The following is an 18,946-nucleotide window of genomic DNA, read 5'->3' as shown; positions in this document are numbered from 1 at the left end:
GATGTTTCCTAGGTATAAGGTGTCAAATTCAAAGGGGATGTCAGTCTCAAAAATGGCTTCTAAGTTCCTGTGAATCTCTAGCCAATATGGCACCAGGGCCGGACATTCCCAGAATACATGTAAATGATTAGCTTTGTTTAGTCCACAGGATCTCCAACATCCCACCCTGGTCCCCTGATGTCTTTTCTGCAGTGGAGTGATAAAAAACCTTATAGGTTCTTCCATCCAAATTCCCTCCAATTATTGGAGCATGTTGTTTCCCATTGTTGTGTACATAATCGATCCCAGACATCCCCTGAGATTGACAAATTACACACATGTTTGGACATTTACTGGGGCCAGTTTTGAATTGCAGCCTCCCGTGGGTGCTCTTTTAGAGCGATTTTGAAGGAGGGTAGGAAATGGATTCACATTATTTTTACGGCTGTGGGTAGGGCGTTCCACATTGTCGTGCCATAATTGCGAAACGTGTTTAGTCCCTTGTTTGAGCCGAATCTGGGTTGAACATGATTTGTGGGACTCCCTCTGGTGTTGTGGTTGTGGTATTCACTGACCTTTGGGAAGTATTTCGACATGTACATGGGTATCTTAGTGGGGCAGGGCTGTACAGTGCGACGAGCTCGTCGCAAATTGCCCCTTTAATTGGCCGTTGCGATTGGTAAATAATATTTGGGGGCGGGCTTGCGAGTAGGGATTTCAAGCCTTGCATTCGCATTTCACTCCTAAATTATCCAAGCCGTGTGATGACGCCACTCACGCGAGCTGAGCACTCAGGTATGAGAGTGGGGAAAATCGATTGAGCACTCTGATAGACTGGCTGACTGTCTGATTTAGCTATGCCTATGAAGAAAAGTAAAGTTAGTATTGCTTCATATTTTCAACGCGTTCCACCTCCTAGTGAGCCGTCGAATGAAAATGTGACCGTCGAGAACATTGAGCCAGCAGTGGCAGTAGCCACCACCGCAGACCTGCCTTTGTACTAGGGTTGGATGCAGTTCCCTGTTGGTCAGTCTGTGTCTGTTATTCCATCTTCTTCTGCTCTGTTTAACGTTATACACTTCAAATAGTGCAGCATGTTTGAGAGTGCTCCCTTGACTGAGAGGATGGCTAGAGGATGGCCGGAACCACGAGAACTTTTATTAAACATTCTATTAAACATTCTGATATTTCCGCGGGTCTCGTGCAGTGGTCTCGTGCCACTGTCAACTAAAGCGAGCACTCGGAAGACACGCACCGTTTGACAGTGATATGCGCACTGACAGTCGGCGCAGTTGACATTTTCCAAGTGGGGGAAAATAAATCCTCTTCGTCCCGACTGTGTCCCGGCCCCGTGGAGGATTTTTCTTCATCCCAAATACATATTTTATTTCCCCCGGGACGACGGGACGGTGTTAGTCTCAAGCCCTGTCGTCGTATACCATTATCGATCCCCAGGTACTGGTTCAAATGTGAACGGTACCCAACCCTAACTGTTCAAAACGAAACGTCCCATTAAACTAAATAGTTCAGATAGCTCCTGATATCAATGTCTTATAACACTGAGTCGATACGTATTCGAGCTGAGGGCACGCTGAATATAGTCAATAGGGTCCAGCTGCAGCGCCGGAGAATCCTGGCCGTAGCTGGAGGCTACAGTATAGGGCCCAGCTGCAGCTCCGGAGAATCCTGGCCGTAGCTGGAGGCTACTCGAGTACACACAGACAGTGGAGCTGGTTGCATATAGCGAGCATTTTGACTTGTTGCGTGGTGGCGATGTCTCGCAGATAATACAACTACAAGTATGATTATATAATATATATATTTTATTAAAAAAAATTATATAAAATAATTTTCTTTTTAAATCAAAAACAATCGATATAAATAATGGTAAAATTGTTATTTAAAAATTTGCCCCTAAAAAAAATGTTTTGCCCCTAAATTTCTCATTTAGGGGCAAGTGTGCCCCTAGTGAAAAAGCTTAGCGTACAGCCCTGTGGTGTAGTGTATCTTGTAGACCAGGCCCATTGCAAGTTGCTGTACTCTGTCGTCTACTCTAAGCCATCCTAGGTTGTCAAAATGGGCAGGGGTGAGGTGGGTTTTAGGAGTAAGGTCAAGCACTAGTCTGACCAGTTTGTTTTGTGATCTCTGTAATCTTGTTTTTAGTGCCTTTGAGGTGTTTTTGGTACTATGAGGTGCAAGCATAGTCGTAGTACCCTTGAATGAGTGCTCCTGTTGGTCTTCAGGGTATTCTTGTTTACCAGAGAGGAGGTCCGGTACAAGAATCTTGTTCGTTGGTTGACTTTTTTTATTACATTGGTTGCCATTTTGTCACAGGAAAGATTTGCCTCTAGGATGGAACCCAGGTATGTAATTTCATCTTTCCTTGTGATAATATTGTCACCCACTGTAACAGAGAAGCCGTTGGCCTTGCTGAGTTTGTTATTTGATCCAAAGAGAATGGACTCTGTTTTACCCAGGTGTAATGATAGTTTGTGACAGAATTAGGACTATAGATACATGCAATTTTATTAACACAAACAAAGCAACAACCAATAAACATTGTTTATAATAAAAAGAAAAAGAGTCTCTTTTGACATGCCATGTAACCTGGTGGACACTAGGACCCAGGAGTATGTAGAGGGAGTCGTGTGAGACTTGAGAGCTAGCTACATGTTATACATTAGCAGAGCCAAGGAATTCTGTACAACTTATAGTTCTGTATTTTGTGTAGACGTACTTGATGTGGTTGGACCTTTCCTCATTCCTGGGAATGCAGTTGCTGGCTGGCTAATGTGTGTTCAGTATATTGCGGTATGTGGGCCTACTACGTGTATGCTACATGAGGGTAATAATTATTTGTATTTTCAGACTGTATAGGCGCCAATACAGCCTGAAAATACAAATAATTATTACCCTCATGTCATCATCACATACCGCAATATACTGAGCACACATTAGGAACAAACACATCATTCAAATTAGGGATGTCCGATATTATCGGCCTACCAATATTATCTGCCGATATTGGCATTAAAATGTGATATTGGAAAATATCGGTATCGGTTTTCAAAAAAATATATATATATATTTTTTTTTTACATTTCTAGAACCTTTATTTACCCAGGCAAGCAAGTAAGAACAAATTCAGATTTTATTTATTGTCAAAAGTATGCATAATGTTGTGTTAATTCCACAACAAGAGATATGTAATGTTAATTACCTGAAATGATTCCTTTATTGTTATCGTATCAGTAGTTAGAAAGTGGTGTCATATCTGTAGTGAGAAAGTGGCGTCATATCTATAGTTAGAAAGTGGTGTCATATCTATTGTGAGAAAGTGGTTTCATATCTATAGTTAGAAAGTGGTTTAATATCTATAGTTAAAAAGTGGCATCATATCTATAGTTAGAAAGTGGTTTCATATCTATAGTTAGAAATTGGTTTCATATCTATAGTTAAAAAGTGGCGTCATATCTGTAGTTAGAAAGTGATGTCATATCTATAGTTAGAAAGTGGTGTTGTATCTATAGTTAGAAAGTGGTTTCATATCTATAGTTAGAAAGTGGTTTCATATCTATACTATAGTTAGAAAGTGGTTTCATATCTATACTTGTCACGATCAGGACTCAAGCCTGCCAGATGAGGAGCAATCAGCGCAGCTGCAAGGGATCACCTCATCAGGCAGGCTCTATATCACCTGGCAGATCCAGTCATCCTGTGTCGCAGTGTTAAACTGCCTTCCCAGGTACGACGTCTCGACCTGAAGCTCTGCTACCCGCTCTTGTTGAATTCCCTGTTCTAACCTCCCTCTCTTGTGCCCAAGGACATCCGTTCCAGTGTCAACCAGGACCTCCGTTCCAGCGTGCCCGTCTGGACCCCCTGGTGCTTGACTACGGAGTTCCTGCTATCAACCCCGACACAACCAGTGTCTCCCATCCTCTCATACTGCACGAGGAGTGCACCTACTCAAGGACCATCTCGTACTGCCCAAGGAGTACCCCTGTGCTACCCCCCCCAAGAACATTCATCCCCGACTGTTGAACATTCTTACAGTTGTTACTTGTCTGTTTGGGGGGAACTATTAAAACACCCTAAACCGCTCCATTCTCTCTCCTCCTGTGTTCGCTATTGGGCTTCACAAGAACCCCTTTTCCTCACAATACTATAGTTAGAAAGTGGTGTCATATCTGTAGTTAGAAAGTGGTGTCATATCTGTAGTTAAAAAGTGGCGTCATATCTATAGTTAGAAAGTAGTTTCATATCTATACTATAGTTAGAAAGTGGTTTCATATCTATACTATAGTTAAAAAGTGGTGTCATATCTGTAGTTAGAAAGTGGTGTCATATCTATAGTTAGAAAGTGGTGTCATATCTATAGTGAGAAAGTGGTGTCATATCTATATTTAGAAAGTGGTGTCATATCTGTAGTTAGAAAGTGGTGTTGTGTCAGTAGTTAGAAAGTGGTGTCATATCTATAGTGAGAAAGTGGTGTCATATCTATAGTTAGAAAGTGGTGTCATATCTATAGTTAGAAAGTGGTGTCATATCTGTAGTTAGAAAGTGGTGTCATATCTATAGTGAGAAAGTGGTGTCATATCTATAGTTAGAAAGTGGTGTCATATCTATAGTGAGAAAGTGGTGTCATATCTATAGTTAGAAAGTGGTGTTGTGTCAGTAGTTAGAAAGTGGTGTTGTGTCAGTCGTTAGAAAGTGGTGTCATATCTATAGTGAGAAAGTGGTGTCATATCTATAGTTAGAAAGTGGTGTCATATCTATAGTTAGAAAGCGGTGTCATATCTGTAGTTAGAAAGTGGTGTCATATCTATAGTTAGAAAGTGGTCTCATATCTATAGTGAGAAAGTGGTGTCATATCTATAATTAGAAAGTGGTGTTGTGTCAGTAGTTAGAAAGTGGTGTCATATCTATAGTTAGAAAGTGGTGTTGTATCTATAGTTAGAAAGTGGTGTCGTATCTATAGTTAGAAAGTGGTGTCTTATTGGTTGAGAACCATTGGTCTGATCGGTGACCTCACCCTCCAGGTCGAGGTCATGGGCGGGGAAGTGAAGCGACTCGCTGTCCGAGGGCGTTTCCAAAGCGTCCAAGTCGATGTTCAATCCCACGTCATCTTCATCGTCGGGGGAGGGGGAGAGGAAGGTGGCGGGGAAGTCGTCCGAAACTGTTGAGTCACCTAATAATACAATATAATATATAAATCGAATTATAGTCCTATTTGTTGCCGGATAGCCGTTTCAGGCGACAAAATCCATTCAGCGGTTCTTGAGTTACATGCTGATATGTGAGGCGTGCGCCGAAGTAGACTGCAGACTTTTTATTTTTTCAAATACCACTCCCGACTCTTGAGACTCTACCTCCGTCAATCATTTGGCGATCTCGAACATTATTGGACAGGGTTGTAAGAAATGAGTAGGGCTTTCCAATGGTACCCTACGTGGGAATGAGCAAATCAGGGATCTAGGTGAAAAGTTATGAGCCAAAACAGGAAGAGAATTCTCCGTCGAATGTATTGAAGTCTATGAGAAAATCGTTTTCTGAGCTCTCTCACTTTTTACCAAAACCGCTTCCAATCACTCATTTCTGAACGGGTTTTTATGAAATTTGGACACTACACAAGACTTCAGGCTATATGGACCCAGTGTGTTTTTTCAGCCATACCAATTTTTTTTTTAAATACTACTTCTGGACTACTAACTACTACAGAAAAACGTGAGTAACAACTTATTCTACAACTCAAGTTCAGACCTATGTTACTCTATTTCATTAGCACTAAAAGTGGATCTTTTTATTGTATCAGAAACTTCAGAATGTCATCAAAAGAGACCAGGCTTGTGCATGTGCTATAAGTATGACATATAGTATTTTGTTTTGCAAAAATTATGCAGTCCTCAAAAGCGAAAACTAAAATGGCCACTTTTCTGCCCGCTTGTTAAGAGGTTAAGATGAGATATGAAGAACGTCATCATCCTCGTGGGGAAGTGAAGAACAGCACAGCAAGGGATAAGATAAAAGAAAAGATCAAATAATATTATATATAAATATATTATAATAAGGGAAAAAGGGGGAATCTTTTTTATTAAAAACAAAAGGTTAAGAAATATACAACGAGAAAAATTTTAATATAACACAAGTCAACTTCACATTAGGCATTTGGCAGATATAGAATATATTTGTGTACAGGTCACATAATCTCTACCTAGTGACAGGCTGAGAGCTGGGGCCACCAGCACCTTCCTCCTCCTGGACCGTGACCCCGTCAGAGCCAGGCTGCTGGGTGGGGCTACAGGTAAAGGAAATTACATCACAGAATGTTGTTGAAGTCAGCAACACGTTTCCAATTTGAGAATGACGACCGAACATCCAATGATACCAAACCAAAGCTAAGGAGGGGAGGGTCTTGAACCCTCAGGTTCACTTGAGACAAAAGAGATAGCCAGAGTTTGTGAGAGGGATGTAAAGACCACAGCGTGTCAATCAAACACTTACCTGGTCTAGCGTTAGACACTGTATGTGTAGACCCTTTCCCTGAAGCTTCATCCATCCCGTCGTCATCACCTGAAACATATAAAGAAGTGAAAATATAAAGTACTGTGAGGTATTGAACCTGTGACCTAGTCAGCCGCTGTGGATACAGTGTTGTTCTCTGGTATGCCATCTGCTCTTTCTTAATTACCTGAAGGTAAAGAACGGATTAAAAGAAGAGATGACAAGAGAATCTAGGCGTTGGACATATGACTCTCTGTAGAGTTACGTAAAAAATAAATGTTTTTTCACGGTAAATTCACGGTATTATTTTACAGATTACTTTTGTTTTTCTACTTTAAGTGTAAATGCCATAAAAATACAGTAAATTACCTTTTATCAAAATATTAACCATTAAATAAAGGTTGTAATCTGTAAATGTATTTGATTTTACTGTAATTTGACAGCGACATTTTGTTGATGCCAGACATTTACCGTTTTCTTGCAGCTTTTTTTCTTACAGTTTATAGAGCTGTTCCCTACCAAGTCTGCTGTCAGCTGTTGAGTGTTGTTCCCTACCACGTCTGCAGTCAGCTGTTGAGTGCTGTTCCCTACCAAGTCTGCAGTCAGCTGTTGAGTGGTGTTCCCTACCAAGTCTGCAGTCAGCTGTTGAGTGGTGTTCCCTACCAAGTCTGCAGTCAGCTGTTGAGTGGTGTTCCCTACCACGCCTGCAGTCAGCTGTTGAGTGCTGTTCCCTACCAAGTCTGCAGTCAGCTGTTGAGTGTTGTTCCCTACCAAGTCTGGGGTTGGGTAGGGGGGTGGGGTGGGGGGGGGGCAACTGTACATTGGAGGTGGTTGGGGGGGGGGGGGGGAACTGTACAACTGTACAAGCAAAACTGTACATTGGAATATCGACGAAACCTTACTTGGTCCAAAGAAGAGGGTCTCGTGTATTATTGGGTTAGGACATTTACTGTACATTGGAGGGGGTTGGGTTAAGACATTTACAGGGGCCAGTTTCGAATTGCAGTCTCCCGTAGGTGCTCTTTGAGAGTGGTTTTGAAAGTGGGTAGTGATTCACATTCCTTTACAGCTTTGGGTAGGGCGTTCCACATTGATGTGGCATAATTGCAAAACGTGTTTAGTCCCTTGTTTGAGCCGAATCTGGGTTTAACATGATTTGTGGAGCTCCCTCTGGTGTTGTGGTCGTGGTATTCACTGACCTTTGGGAAGTATTTTGACATGTACATGGGTACCTTAGTCGTGTAGTGTATCTTGTAGACCAGGCCCATTGCAAGTTGCTGTACATTGTCGTCTACTCTAAGCCATCCTAGGTAGTCAAAGTGGGCAGGGGTGAGGTGGGTTCTAGGAGTAAGGTCAAGTAGTAGTCTGACCAGTTTGTTTTGTGATGTTTGTAATCTTGTTTTTAGCGCCTTTGAGGTGCTTTGGTACCATGAGGTGCAACTGCAAGCATAGTCATAGTACCCTTGAATGAGTGCTCCTGCCAGAGTCTTCAGGGTATTCTTGTTTACCAGAGAGGAGATCCGGTACAAGAATCTAGTTCGTTGGTTGACTTTTTTTTATTACATTGGATGCCATTTTGTCACAGGAAAGATTTGCCTCTAGGATGGAACCTACTGTAGGTATGTAATTTCGTCTTTCCTTGTGACAATATTGTCACCCACTGTAACTGAGAAGCCGTCGGTCTTGCTGAGTTTGTTATTTGATCCGAAGAGAGTGGACTTTGTTTTACCCAGGTGTAATGATAGTTTGTTATCAGCGAGCCAGGTGCAGATTCTGCCGAGTTCTGAGCTGAGGGTTTTTTCAACCTGTAACTTGTTCTTGTCAGAGACCAGCAGGGCTGAGTCGTCCGCGAACAAGAAGAAGTTGCAGTCACTAGCTGACGACATGCCATTTGCATAAATTAGGAACAGTAGCGGTCCTAGTATGCTTCCTTGTGGAACACCACAGCTCACTGTGAGGGGGGGGATAGGGTACCGTTTACCTCCACCATCTGTTCCCTCCCCTCAAGGTAGGATTGCATCCAGCTCACTGACTATCAAAACCAATTGCTTTTAGCTTGTCAATCAGAATGGAGTGATTGACAGTGTCGAAGGCCTTTTGTAGGTCCAGCATGACCATGCCGCAGTTTTTGCCCGCATCCACTTCTTGTTTGATGTGGTTGTTCAAATATAGAAGGCATGTGTCAGTGGAGTGGGATGTTCTGAAGCCAGATTGGAATTCGTAGATTTGATTTTTTTCCGCTAGGTACTTTTCGACCTGTTCGTAGACTCTTTTTTCCATGACTTTCGAGATGGAGGTAAGAATAGAAACAGGGCGGTAGTTGCCTGGGTCTAATTTGCTGCCCTTTTTGTCCAGGGGGTCACTCTCACAATTTTGAAGTCCTTGGGGACGTGTCCCTGTTTTATGGAGAGGTTTATTATGTGTGTGATGACTGGGGTGATGGCGGCTGCTGAGTCTCTGAGGAATTTGGAGGGGATGTTGTCATGGCCAGTGGCCTTGTTCGGTTGGAGGGCGCTCAGTTTTTTGAGTACCTCATCTGTTGTTACTATTTCCAGTTTGAAGTCGTCTTTGCGGAGCCCTAGGTTTTTGTAGTATGCTACTTGATGGAAGAGAACAGAACATGGGCATTGAACCTACGACAAGAAATATTGTGATGTGGCGCAAGCTACTCTACTATTGATTATCCAATGTATGTATTTTATACCTACACAAACCTATAACTCAGCTCTCTTCCTGGTATAAATAGAGTTGAACGTGATGCTGTATAGCAGTGTACGTACTTTTCGGACTATAAGCCGCGGCTTTTCCCCCCATTTTTCGACCCTGCGGCTTATATAACGGTGCGGCTTATATGTGACTCGACGTGACCAAACCCGAAAATTTAAACATCTAAATATAGCTTTTTTGACTGCATTGAAATGTTATTTATCTGTTCCCTTATTTGCTAAACTTAATACAACTTGTAAATTAGTTAATTCTTGTTATTTGTCCGACAGTATTGTGTCCCAATGCTAATTACATATGGTAATTAAACATTAAAACACCTGCGGCTTATAGTCCAGTGCGGCTTATATATGTACACATCATTCAATTTAGCTGCTGCGGCTTATAGTCAGGTGCGGCTTATAGTGCGAAAAGTACGGTAACTCAGCTCTCTACCTGGGATATCGATCGTTGCTTGGGATATAGAATTCCCTGACATGTCATTTGTTTCCGCCTCAGTTCCTGAAGGGTAAGATGAGGATTCAAAAAGAGATGAGAACGGCATGTAGGCATCAAACCTACAACCATTGTACAGAAGTATAATCTATTCGAACTTCAGACCCATACCTGGGGTGTCTCCAGCTGCTGCAGAGGAGGAAACTAATTCAGCTGCCCCCCCCTTGTCTCCTGGCAGGAGGAAGAGAAGAGAAGAGATGAGAGAAGAGAGACAGAGAGAGATGCGGAGAGGGAGACAGAAAAGATTGAGTTGAGAATTTTGGACCCGCAGTTCCTATTTCCTTCTCATCAATGATGTTGTCGAAGGGTAGAGTCCTTTCTCATGCTGGACACCAGCAGCTCCGGCTAGGTAGCCACACAGCTATAGTGTAAATGTAAAGTCAGTGGAGCCGCTGTACCACTTCTCTGCTGTGAGTGGACTGTCTGTGGAGGAGGTGTCAGCTTCTATTTCAGGGCTCATGGCGGTGGGGGAGGGAGGGGGGGGGGAAACAAACAGAAAGTAATATCAGAAACAGAGCGAGAGAAGAATGTGAGGAGAGAAAGGGATCAGAGGAGAGGAGGATGAGAAGAGGAGGAGAAGAGGATGATTGATTGATTGATTGAATTGATTGAAAACTTTATTAACAGATTGCAGAATGGGTACAATACAGTACAGCTCAATACACACAATTGTTAAGGGGATGCAGACCAGAGAAAGACTTTCGTCTTGTTTACATCAGGGTCCCCCATTTTCAATTCATCAGGACATATGTATATGACATACATGACATACAGATAGTCAGTACTGCTACATCTATACATTTATGACATACCAGATTTGCAAATACAGTACTGTTTGTGATACAGAAGGAGTCAAGAAAAGGGAGTATATACATTTGACGTAGAAACTGTACATTGGAGGAGGTTGGGTGGGGGGGGTTGGGTACATTGGGTACATGATGAGAGGAGGAGAGGAGGATGAGAAGAGGAGGAGAGGAGGATAATGAGAGGAGGATGAAGAGAGGAGGAGGAGAGGAGGAGAGGAGAAGAGGGTGAGGAGAGGAGGATGATAAGAGGAGGAGAATGAGGAGAGGAGGGTGGGGAGAGGAGGAGAATGAGAGGAGAGGAGGAGGAGAGGAAGAGGAGATGAGAAGGATGAGGAGAGGAGGTTACAGTAAGAAGAGGAGCAGAGGAGGATGAGGAGAGGAGAGGGGGGTGATGAGAGGAGGATGAGGAGAGGAGGATGAGAAGAGGAGGAGGGGGATGAGGAGAGGAGGATGAGGAGTGGAGGATGAGAAGAGGAGGAAAGGAGGATGATGAGAGGAGGATGAGGAGAGGAGGGTGATGAGAGGAGGATGATAAGAGGAGGAGGAGGAGGAGGAGGAGAGGAGAATGAGGACAGGAAGAGGAGATGAGAAGGAGAGGAGGATGAGGAGAGGAGGATAAGAAGATGAGCAGAGGAGGAGAGGAGGATGAGAAGAGGAGGATTTTCTTTGGATTTTTTTTAACCTTTATTTAACCAGGAAGTCCCATTGAGATACAAGATCTCTTTTGCAAGGGCGACCTGGCCAAGATGACAGCAATAACATGTGCAATATATCAGACAGCAATCAAATGTGCGGTACATCACACAAGAACATAATAAAAGTGCATGTATACAATATACAATACATCACATGTAAACACAAAAACACAAAACAGAATAGTCTACATAATAGTAAAAGTGTATGATGACAGTATAATACAGGGTAATACAGTAATTGTGCAGTTTTGCAGTTGGGACCCGGCTACATAAAGCAGCGACATTCTTGTTGTAGGAAGTTATGTAACACAGATTTATATACAGGATGATGAGAGGAGGATGAGGAGAGGAGGATGAGAAGAGGAGGATGATGAGAGGAGGATGAGGAGGAAGAGAGGAAGGGGAGAGCTTCAGTAGGTGGTGTTATAGTAGATTAGTGTCCTACCTGCTCTGTCTCCATCTTCAGTAGGTGGTGTTATAGCTGAAGAGCTTCCTATGAAACATCTCATCTCCTTCTCATCATCTGATTTGGACTCCTCCTCAGGCTCCTCCTCTCTCCTCTCCATGCCTTAGTCTGTGTTGTTACTAAAGAAAAGTAATATTACATTACTTCTCTTAACAGTAATGAATTACTTCTACTCTAATCGTCACATTGCTTTTTCATTACACCCAAAAAACGGCTGGAGAAAAGACAAAGACAGAAAAGACAGTGTCCTTATGGAGAAGAGACAGTGTCCTTATAGAGAAGAGACAGTGTCATTATGGAGAGGAGATAGTCTCCTGTATAGAGAAATACTTTTTTTATGTAATAACGTGAGAAAGATACTACCACACATTGTCCTGTTATTGACACATTATCAGACTACATTTTGGGATGGCCGTGTGAGGTTGTTTCATCTGGAATATAAAGAAATAAGTAAAATAAATAGATTATTAGGGTACACATGTAAACATAGTGTGGCTCTTTCCTGGCCCCTAGTGGTAGAATCATCACATTACCACTTTATAACAGGTCCCATGACAAGAGAATGAAATACATACTTCCATAGTCACTGGTGTAGTTAAGAGTAGGCCTATACATGAGGATATGAAATATACCCACCTCTGTCTCCATACACACCTATCAGCCCGATTAACATTTAGTATACTGTATACTGTATAGGCTGGTGGCGGCACAGTAGACATACAGTATTTCAATTCATGTTTACAATGCCCGTTTTATCCTCAATGTTACTTTTGTGTCTTTTTACTCAATTTTGTAAACAAGTCCCAGTGGAACAGTAATATGTTCCAGTGTTTTACCTGTTTTACTACCACTGCACAGAAATAGTAAATTTTCTTTTGAAAGTGGTTACCACCAGTGGTTGCAGGCAGCATGTTGTAGAGAACTACATACACGCTTCTGTGCAGGGCCTCTATTAGCACATTATTAACGGCTTTCATACTACGTCCTGTTACAGTAAATACACTCACTGTGCACAACACAAGGAACACCTTCTTAATGTGTTGCACCTTCTTTTGCACGTGTAAAGGCTTGGAAATCATTCACCAACCTGCCTTCTCTACATTCACATCCCCTTCACGACTGAAGTAGCTTTCACCTGGATTCAGTTCAAGGACAGAGCTCATGTTTAGTGAACGCTCGGTGATAAGTACCTATGAATGCATATATAATAGCTTAGAAATCCCCACAAACACTCGGTTGACTCGTCATAAAGTAGTGTATGATAAGAGAGGGAATGATGACATGACAGTACAGAGAAAATGACAAGTTAAACACACGCAGTAACGGCTTAATTACCTTTTTAAAGTTGAACGTTCCGTTCTCTTTGCTCGTCTAAACTCAAATCTGTTGTTGATAACGTGTATGCCCTTGGGGGGGGTATCTGCGAGGCAAAGCAAACACTTCAGCGCACGGAAACCTTTATAGCTTTATGGCTGAACTCTGTGGAACTTTACCTCTCTCTCTCTCTCTCTCTCTCTCTCTCTCTCTCTCTCTCTCTCTCTCTCTCTCTCTCTCTCTCTCTCTCTCTCTCTCTCTCTCTCTCTCTCTCTCTCTCTCTGCCACACCTGTCAGCTAACAGAGCGGAGGGGTGTGGTGGTGTTGCCAAAGCGAGGGCCAACCCTGGTAACCACGGCGACTCTGACTGTACAAGCTTCTAGACGTGAAGGTGGAAGCTAGTCTGCGTGCCCATGCCTGCACACTACAGAGCACATATTCCACACACACTCACACACACACACACACACACACACACACACACACACACACACACGTGTGTTCAATTCCCACGCACTTCAACTGCAAGGGGTTGCCAAATCCACACACACACACACACACAGATGCATCAGACACATCATGTATGCACATGCACAATATTGAGAACCTCCCATTTTTCAACATACAAAAATTGGAAGCTCTGTGCACACACTGTAAGCTTTATTTAAAGGAACACTATGGGAAATGCACTTTACTGTCTTCCTCAGAGTCAGACAAGAAGATAGATACCAGTTTCCTCTGTGCTATCCGGCTGCAAGCTATAGCCTAGCTTAGCACAAATTAATGGATGCGGATACGGACCACTAGCCTATAGCTTGCAGCAGGATAGCTTATGTCACAAATGTATCAGTACTAAATACCTATATGTCCCTATGCCATAAATGTCATGTATGTTGTGTATGTCATAAATGTCTATATGAATTGAAAATGGGGGACCCTGATGGAAACAAGACAAACGTCTTTCTCAGGTCTGCATCCCCTTAACAATTGTATGTATTGAGCCGTACTGTATTGTACCCATTCTGCAATCTGTTAAATAAAGTTTTCATTCATTCATTCATTCATTCATTCATTCATTCATTCATCCACTGAACGCACAGAGAGGAAATTGGTATTGATCTTCTTGTCTGACTCTGGAGAAGACAGTAAGAACATTTCCCATAATGTTGCTGTGTTCCTTTAAGCCAATTTGTGCTATTATGACGTAACTCAACAGTCAATCTATTTGGCAATAGCCAACGTGTGAAGAGAGAATCATGAGCATTTCATGCTGTAGGCAGTTTGATATATATGTGGACATAAAGTACTGTATGTGAGGTCAGAAAGTCTCCAATATGACACCTGATATCGGCTCAGTATCTGATACCAGTATCATTATTATTAACCCTTAGTTCACTTCGTGTTCTATGTTGGCCACTGAGCGGCTCCACTGGAGCAGTTGAGGGTTCAGTGCCTTGCGCCAGGGCACTTTGGTGGTAGCTGGGGCACCAGTGGCTCAGGAGGTAGAGCGGTCATCTGGTAATCGGAAGGTTCCCGGTTCAATTATGCCTCCTCCCCACGGGCAGTGTGTCAAAGTGTCCTTGAGCAGGTTGGCACCTTGCATGGTCGTTGTTGGGTTAATGGGTGAGGCTACAGGGACGCGGGAAGGGGGGGTGCGGGGGGTGCTGCAGCACCCCCTCTCAATTATTGCACACAAAAAAAAATATATATATATAATTTTTTATTTTTTTTTTATGGCAGTATTTATATATTTGTATATACTGTAAATGTATAACTGTAACACTGTATATTATAAGTTTATCCTGCTTAAAGCACGTCACCATTTTAATATTGTGTGTATTGAGCCGTACTGTATTGTAGCCATTCTCCAATCTGTTAAATAAAGTTTTCATTCATTCATTACACTACTGTATGTACACAATCATACGTGTAAAACCGAGTAGATTTTCGAGTGATGACAGACTGTCACAGACTGATTGAATGACAGGTGAAACAACTAATTGTATTCACCTCCCGTCTCCCGCCCTTCCCACACGCCACGAACCACTGAGCTACTGTGATACAGTGCTTGCGCAGTCAGTCGATTTGAGCTAGTAGTCAGACTTTGCTAGCACAGAATGTCTCACTCGCAGAAAAGAAAAATATCAGATTTATTTTCGAAACGTCCCGCCGGTCCCAGTGACAGTCCCACTAAATCTGATAAACGTCAGAGAGAGACAGAGACGACAGGTTCAGCCTCAGCATCAGGTATTGAAGAGTTAACTGAGTCTGTTCCCCTATACCCCCCCTCGGGCGCCAGGGGCTTCCACTGAGGGGTGATGCAAATAGGGATGGGGTGTTATGGCAGCTCATGATGGAAAGAGTGCGCACCGAGTCTGATCCCGAGTTGAAGAATTGGCTCCAAAAGAGAGACAACTGGATGTCCAACAACATCCAAAACGAAATCTTACAGCTGTTTGCCCATGATATTCAGCGACAAATTAGAGGCAAAGCATCCAAAAGCCCAATCTTTGGCTTGAGCGCTGACGGAACCACTGATGTCACTCACTGGAAAAGAACAATTCTCGTGTAATATACAGTTAGCCGATGACAACTTGGAAGCTCAGAACTTCTTTTGGGGTTTTTACAATGCCCGGCCCAGACACAACAGCCGAGACGCTGTTTTTGTGTATAAAATACTTTTACGCCTCGACCTGCCCATGGAGAGGCTGATAGGATACTGTTTTGACGGGGACAGCAACATGTCTGGGGGGTACAGGCTAGACCAGGGGTTCCCAAATTTTTCAGGCCGCGACCCAAAAAAAACGGTGTCAGAGAGCCGCGACCCCCACTATTATAGGAGGTAAAAAAAAATATTTTAAATGGAAATGTATGGTTGAAACATGCAAACGTTCAAACGCACACACACTAATAAGCATTGGAGGCTTTTAACCAGGGCCGGACTGGGGAAATCATTCAGGCCAGGAAATATAGCCCCAGTCAGGCCACTTTTTAAGCAGGGGGTCTGGGGGTCCCCCACCAGGATTTTTTTTGTTACAAAGACTTAATTTCCTGCATTCTGGTGCAGGCATTTTTTTTATTTGTACCCTTTAAATGCCAGTGTTTGTGATGGCATCACAACTTATTGTTAAAAAATAGGCTAGCATATGTATGATTAGCAACAACACAGGTTTTTTGTAATTGATAAATACAATATTTTATTCAACTTCAGCCCTGATCATAACACCACATATTCATTTTATAATTCTAACCCTTTAAATGCCAGTGTGTGTGATGGCATATATTTGCAATATATCAAATGCAAAGTACAGTTTTCTGGGGGGGATTATTACAGGCTAGCATGTGTCAATGATTAGCAGTTTTTCGTAAGGATCCCGCCTCCACCAATCACATGCGGCTCCCTTTGTGTGTGTGTGAGAGCAAGAGAGAGAGAGAGAGAGATAGTTCTCCAACTTGTGTGAGTTGCAGTGATCTCCTGGTTGTTCCCCATCTAGGTTATCTAACTATTGCGCTGGTGCAAATAGAAACACTGGCCTGGCCTGCTTCTAAGTTCAGTGGCCTGACCGCAATTTTTTTTTTTTTTTTTTTCATCTGGCGACCCCCCAGCACCCCCTGCCGTTTTATAGTTCCCGCGGCCCTGGTGAGGCATACGTTTGGATAAAACCTGTTATATCAATGTAGTCCATTTAGTTGTTGCAGGAGAGAGCATCATTTATTCACTTACTCACCCAGATTTCACATTGGCCCAGGGAATCAAACCGGCGGTGACCTTCCAATCACAGGTCTGCTTCTCTACCCTTTAGGCCAATGTGTCAATATTAGTAGATCCCTAGACGCTCTGAGCCGAGAGTTCACGCCAGATGGTCATCTAACATTCTTATCCTTATTGGTTGGAAACAGGAAATGAGGGATGGCGATTGTGCTGAACACACACACACACACACACACACACATCTGGGAGATGCCCAGTACAAACAGTGTTCTACTGTTGGCTACCAGGTAGCTCCGCTGGAGCAGCTGGGGGTTCAGTGCCTTGCTCAAGGATGGTTGTTGGAGGAGGAGAGAGCGTTATTTATTCACTTAATCACCCAGATTTCACTTTGACCTGGAGATCAATCCAGCGACAAAGCCCACTTCTCTCACCTTTAGGCCACTGCTGTGTCAGTACTGGCACATGCTCCCTAGATGCTGTGACACCCAGAGTTCACACCACATGGTCATTTAACATCCTTCCTTATTGGTTGGAAACAGGAAATATGATCAGATATGATCCATGATGACGATGATGATGACGATGATTGTGCTGATCATCAGGACATGCAAACTAAAATATTCTGGTCATTCGACCACAGTGGTCAATAGATACAGCGTTTTAACTAATCAATGTAATTTCTCAGCTGCCAAAGTAAAAAAGTTCAAAGTGGCTTTTAGAAACGGAACACAGGTTGGCCAGGCCCCACCAGAGGGCGCTGCGGTGCAAATAGACCCCTCCACATTTGTCATGCACAAGATTAAGCCAATGAAATGGGATTTCGTTTATTTTTTATTTTTTGCATAATGCTGTATGCAATTCTTTTTTTCCAAAAATAATATTATTGCTTTGTGTGAAAAGTATGGATATGTTCCTGGGAGGCCTATTGCCTGCCATAGGCTTCCAGTGTATCTGATTTGCATATGATTTGACTTAGACATAAAACATGTAGCCTATTATTATTATTATATCATGTGGTCAGCCATTGTTCTATCCCACCTTTCATGCAACAACTCATTGTTAGACGAAGCAATATTCCTGCAGGTTGGTGGTGCTCTACGTGTGAAAATAGTTGTGGTTATTATGATATATAACCTACAAACTAAACCCCACAGAATTAACCAAAATTAACATCAAAACATCACACCCACGGTCCCACAATGCCAGGTAGTCCCGTTCACACAGACGCTGGGGGGAACACACCCCGGCAATTTCACTATCCCTGAAGACAGCAGAATCCTGCATCAACTTTGACCCCCCATTCTGTGTTTGTTCCTTTCACACAGAACGTCTAACGCCCAAACTGATCGGGACTCCTTCAAAAAAACTCACCTCTTCAACACAACCTTTGACCCCTAACTTCCTATATTGAATGTTGTGTGTCTGTCTACTATGTTCGTTATTGTTGTTTTTCGCCCTATGTAAAGCGACCTTGGGTTTTATGAAAGGCGCTATACAAAACCAAGTTATAATTATTATTAATAATGGGGTAAGATTCCCTATTACAGTCAGTGTGAAAGGGGTTTTTGATTCCATGAAAGTCACATAAACCTCTTATATATCACTTGTTTCCTGACGTTTTGCCATTGTGATATAATACAGTATTTGAGGAAGAATTCCTCTTCTTCCCTTTTTAAAGGTACAAAAGAGAACCTTTCAGGAAAAGAAATGCACTTCAGCATTGTCTTTTGGTCAACTGTATAACTATTTGTAAATGATTCAAATCTTTATGAGTTGGTTTATTGTTCTGGACTTTGGGTTTAGCTCACCTAGCTGTCAAACTGCCCAGGACCTGTACTACTATAAGCTCGATGCTGCAATTACTGTAGTATAAACTCATCTTTCTCACATGCTGTAGTACGTTCAGTTTTATACAAGAGGAGAGATTCCTTCCAACGTTTGTGTTTTTCAAAGTGTGGGTCTTGGGAAGTTTGGAACGGGTCCCGAAATGACCGAAAGTATAAAAAGTATTGAATCATAATATTTATTATGAAAATGTAATGTAGGTCCCCAGAATGCTCACAGGCCTGCAGGTCTGGTTTCATGTCTCTGTGAATGCTCACAGACAGGCCTGCATAAAAGGGGCTTAGGTAGCTTCGTGCCAACCTCCATCAGACTGATGAACACGTAGGTCTATAATATAATATTCATATATTACTATTATTTATATACATATAGAGCTGCTCCACATGGATTTAATATATCATGCTTTAAG

The 18,946-nt window shown here is 42.6% G+C and overlaps 1 protein-coding gene across 1 annotated transcript in view; it reads right to left on the bottom strand.

Annotated features, from left to right (window-relative positions):
• LOC311227431 (bcl-2/adenovirus E1B 19 kDa-interacting protein 2-like protein) overlaps positions 1 to 13,134 on the bottom strand; it is a 34,945-nt gene extending 21,811 nt beyond the window's left edge. Inside the window, exons 1-6 of the mRNA XM_084313070.1 lie at positions 13,002 to 13,134; positions 11,646 to 11,785; positions 9,811 to 9,870; positions 6,481 to 6,549; positions 6,191 to 6,274; positions 5,012 to 5,167 (exon numbers count right to left, since the gene is read on the bottom strand). Coding sequence (XP_084169196.1) covers positions 5,012 to 5,167; positions 6,191 to 6,274; positions 6,481 to 6,549; positions 9,811 to 9,870; positions 11,646 to 11,766 — 490 coding nt within the window. The 5' untranslated portion in view covers positions 11,767 to 11,785; positions 13,002 to 13,134. The remainder of the gene's footprint in view (positions 1 to 5,011; positions 5,168 to 6,190; positions 6,275 to 6,480; positions 6,550 to 9,810; positions 9,871 to 11,645; positions 11,786 to 13,001) is intronic.
• Between the last annotated feature and the right edge of the window lie 5,812 nt (positions 13,135 to 18,946).

This window comes from Notolepis coatsorum, assembly GCF_963971535.1.
Source record: "Notolepis coatsorum genome assembly, chromosome: 4".
NCBI lineage: Eukaryota > Metazoa > Chordata > Actinopteri > Aulopiformes > Paralepididae > Notolepis > Notolepis coatsorum.
The sequence above is the reverse complement of the archived record's forward strand: the minus strand, read 5'-3'. Positions and strand labels throughout refer to the sequence as shown.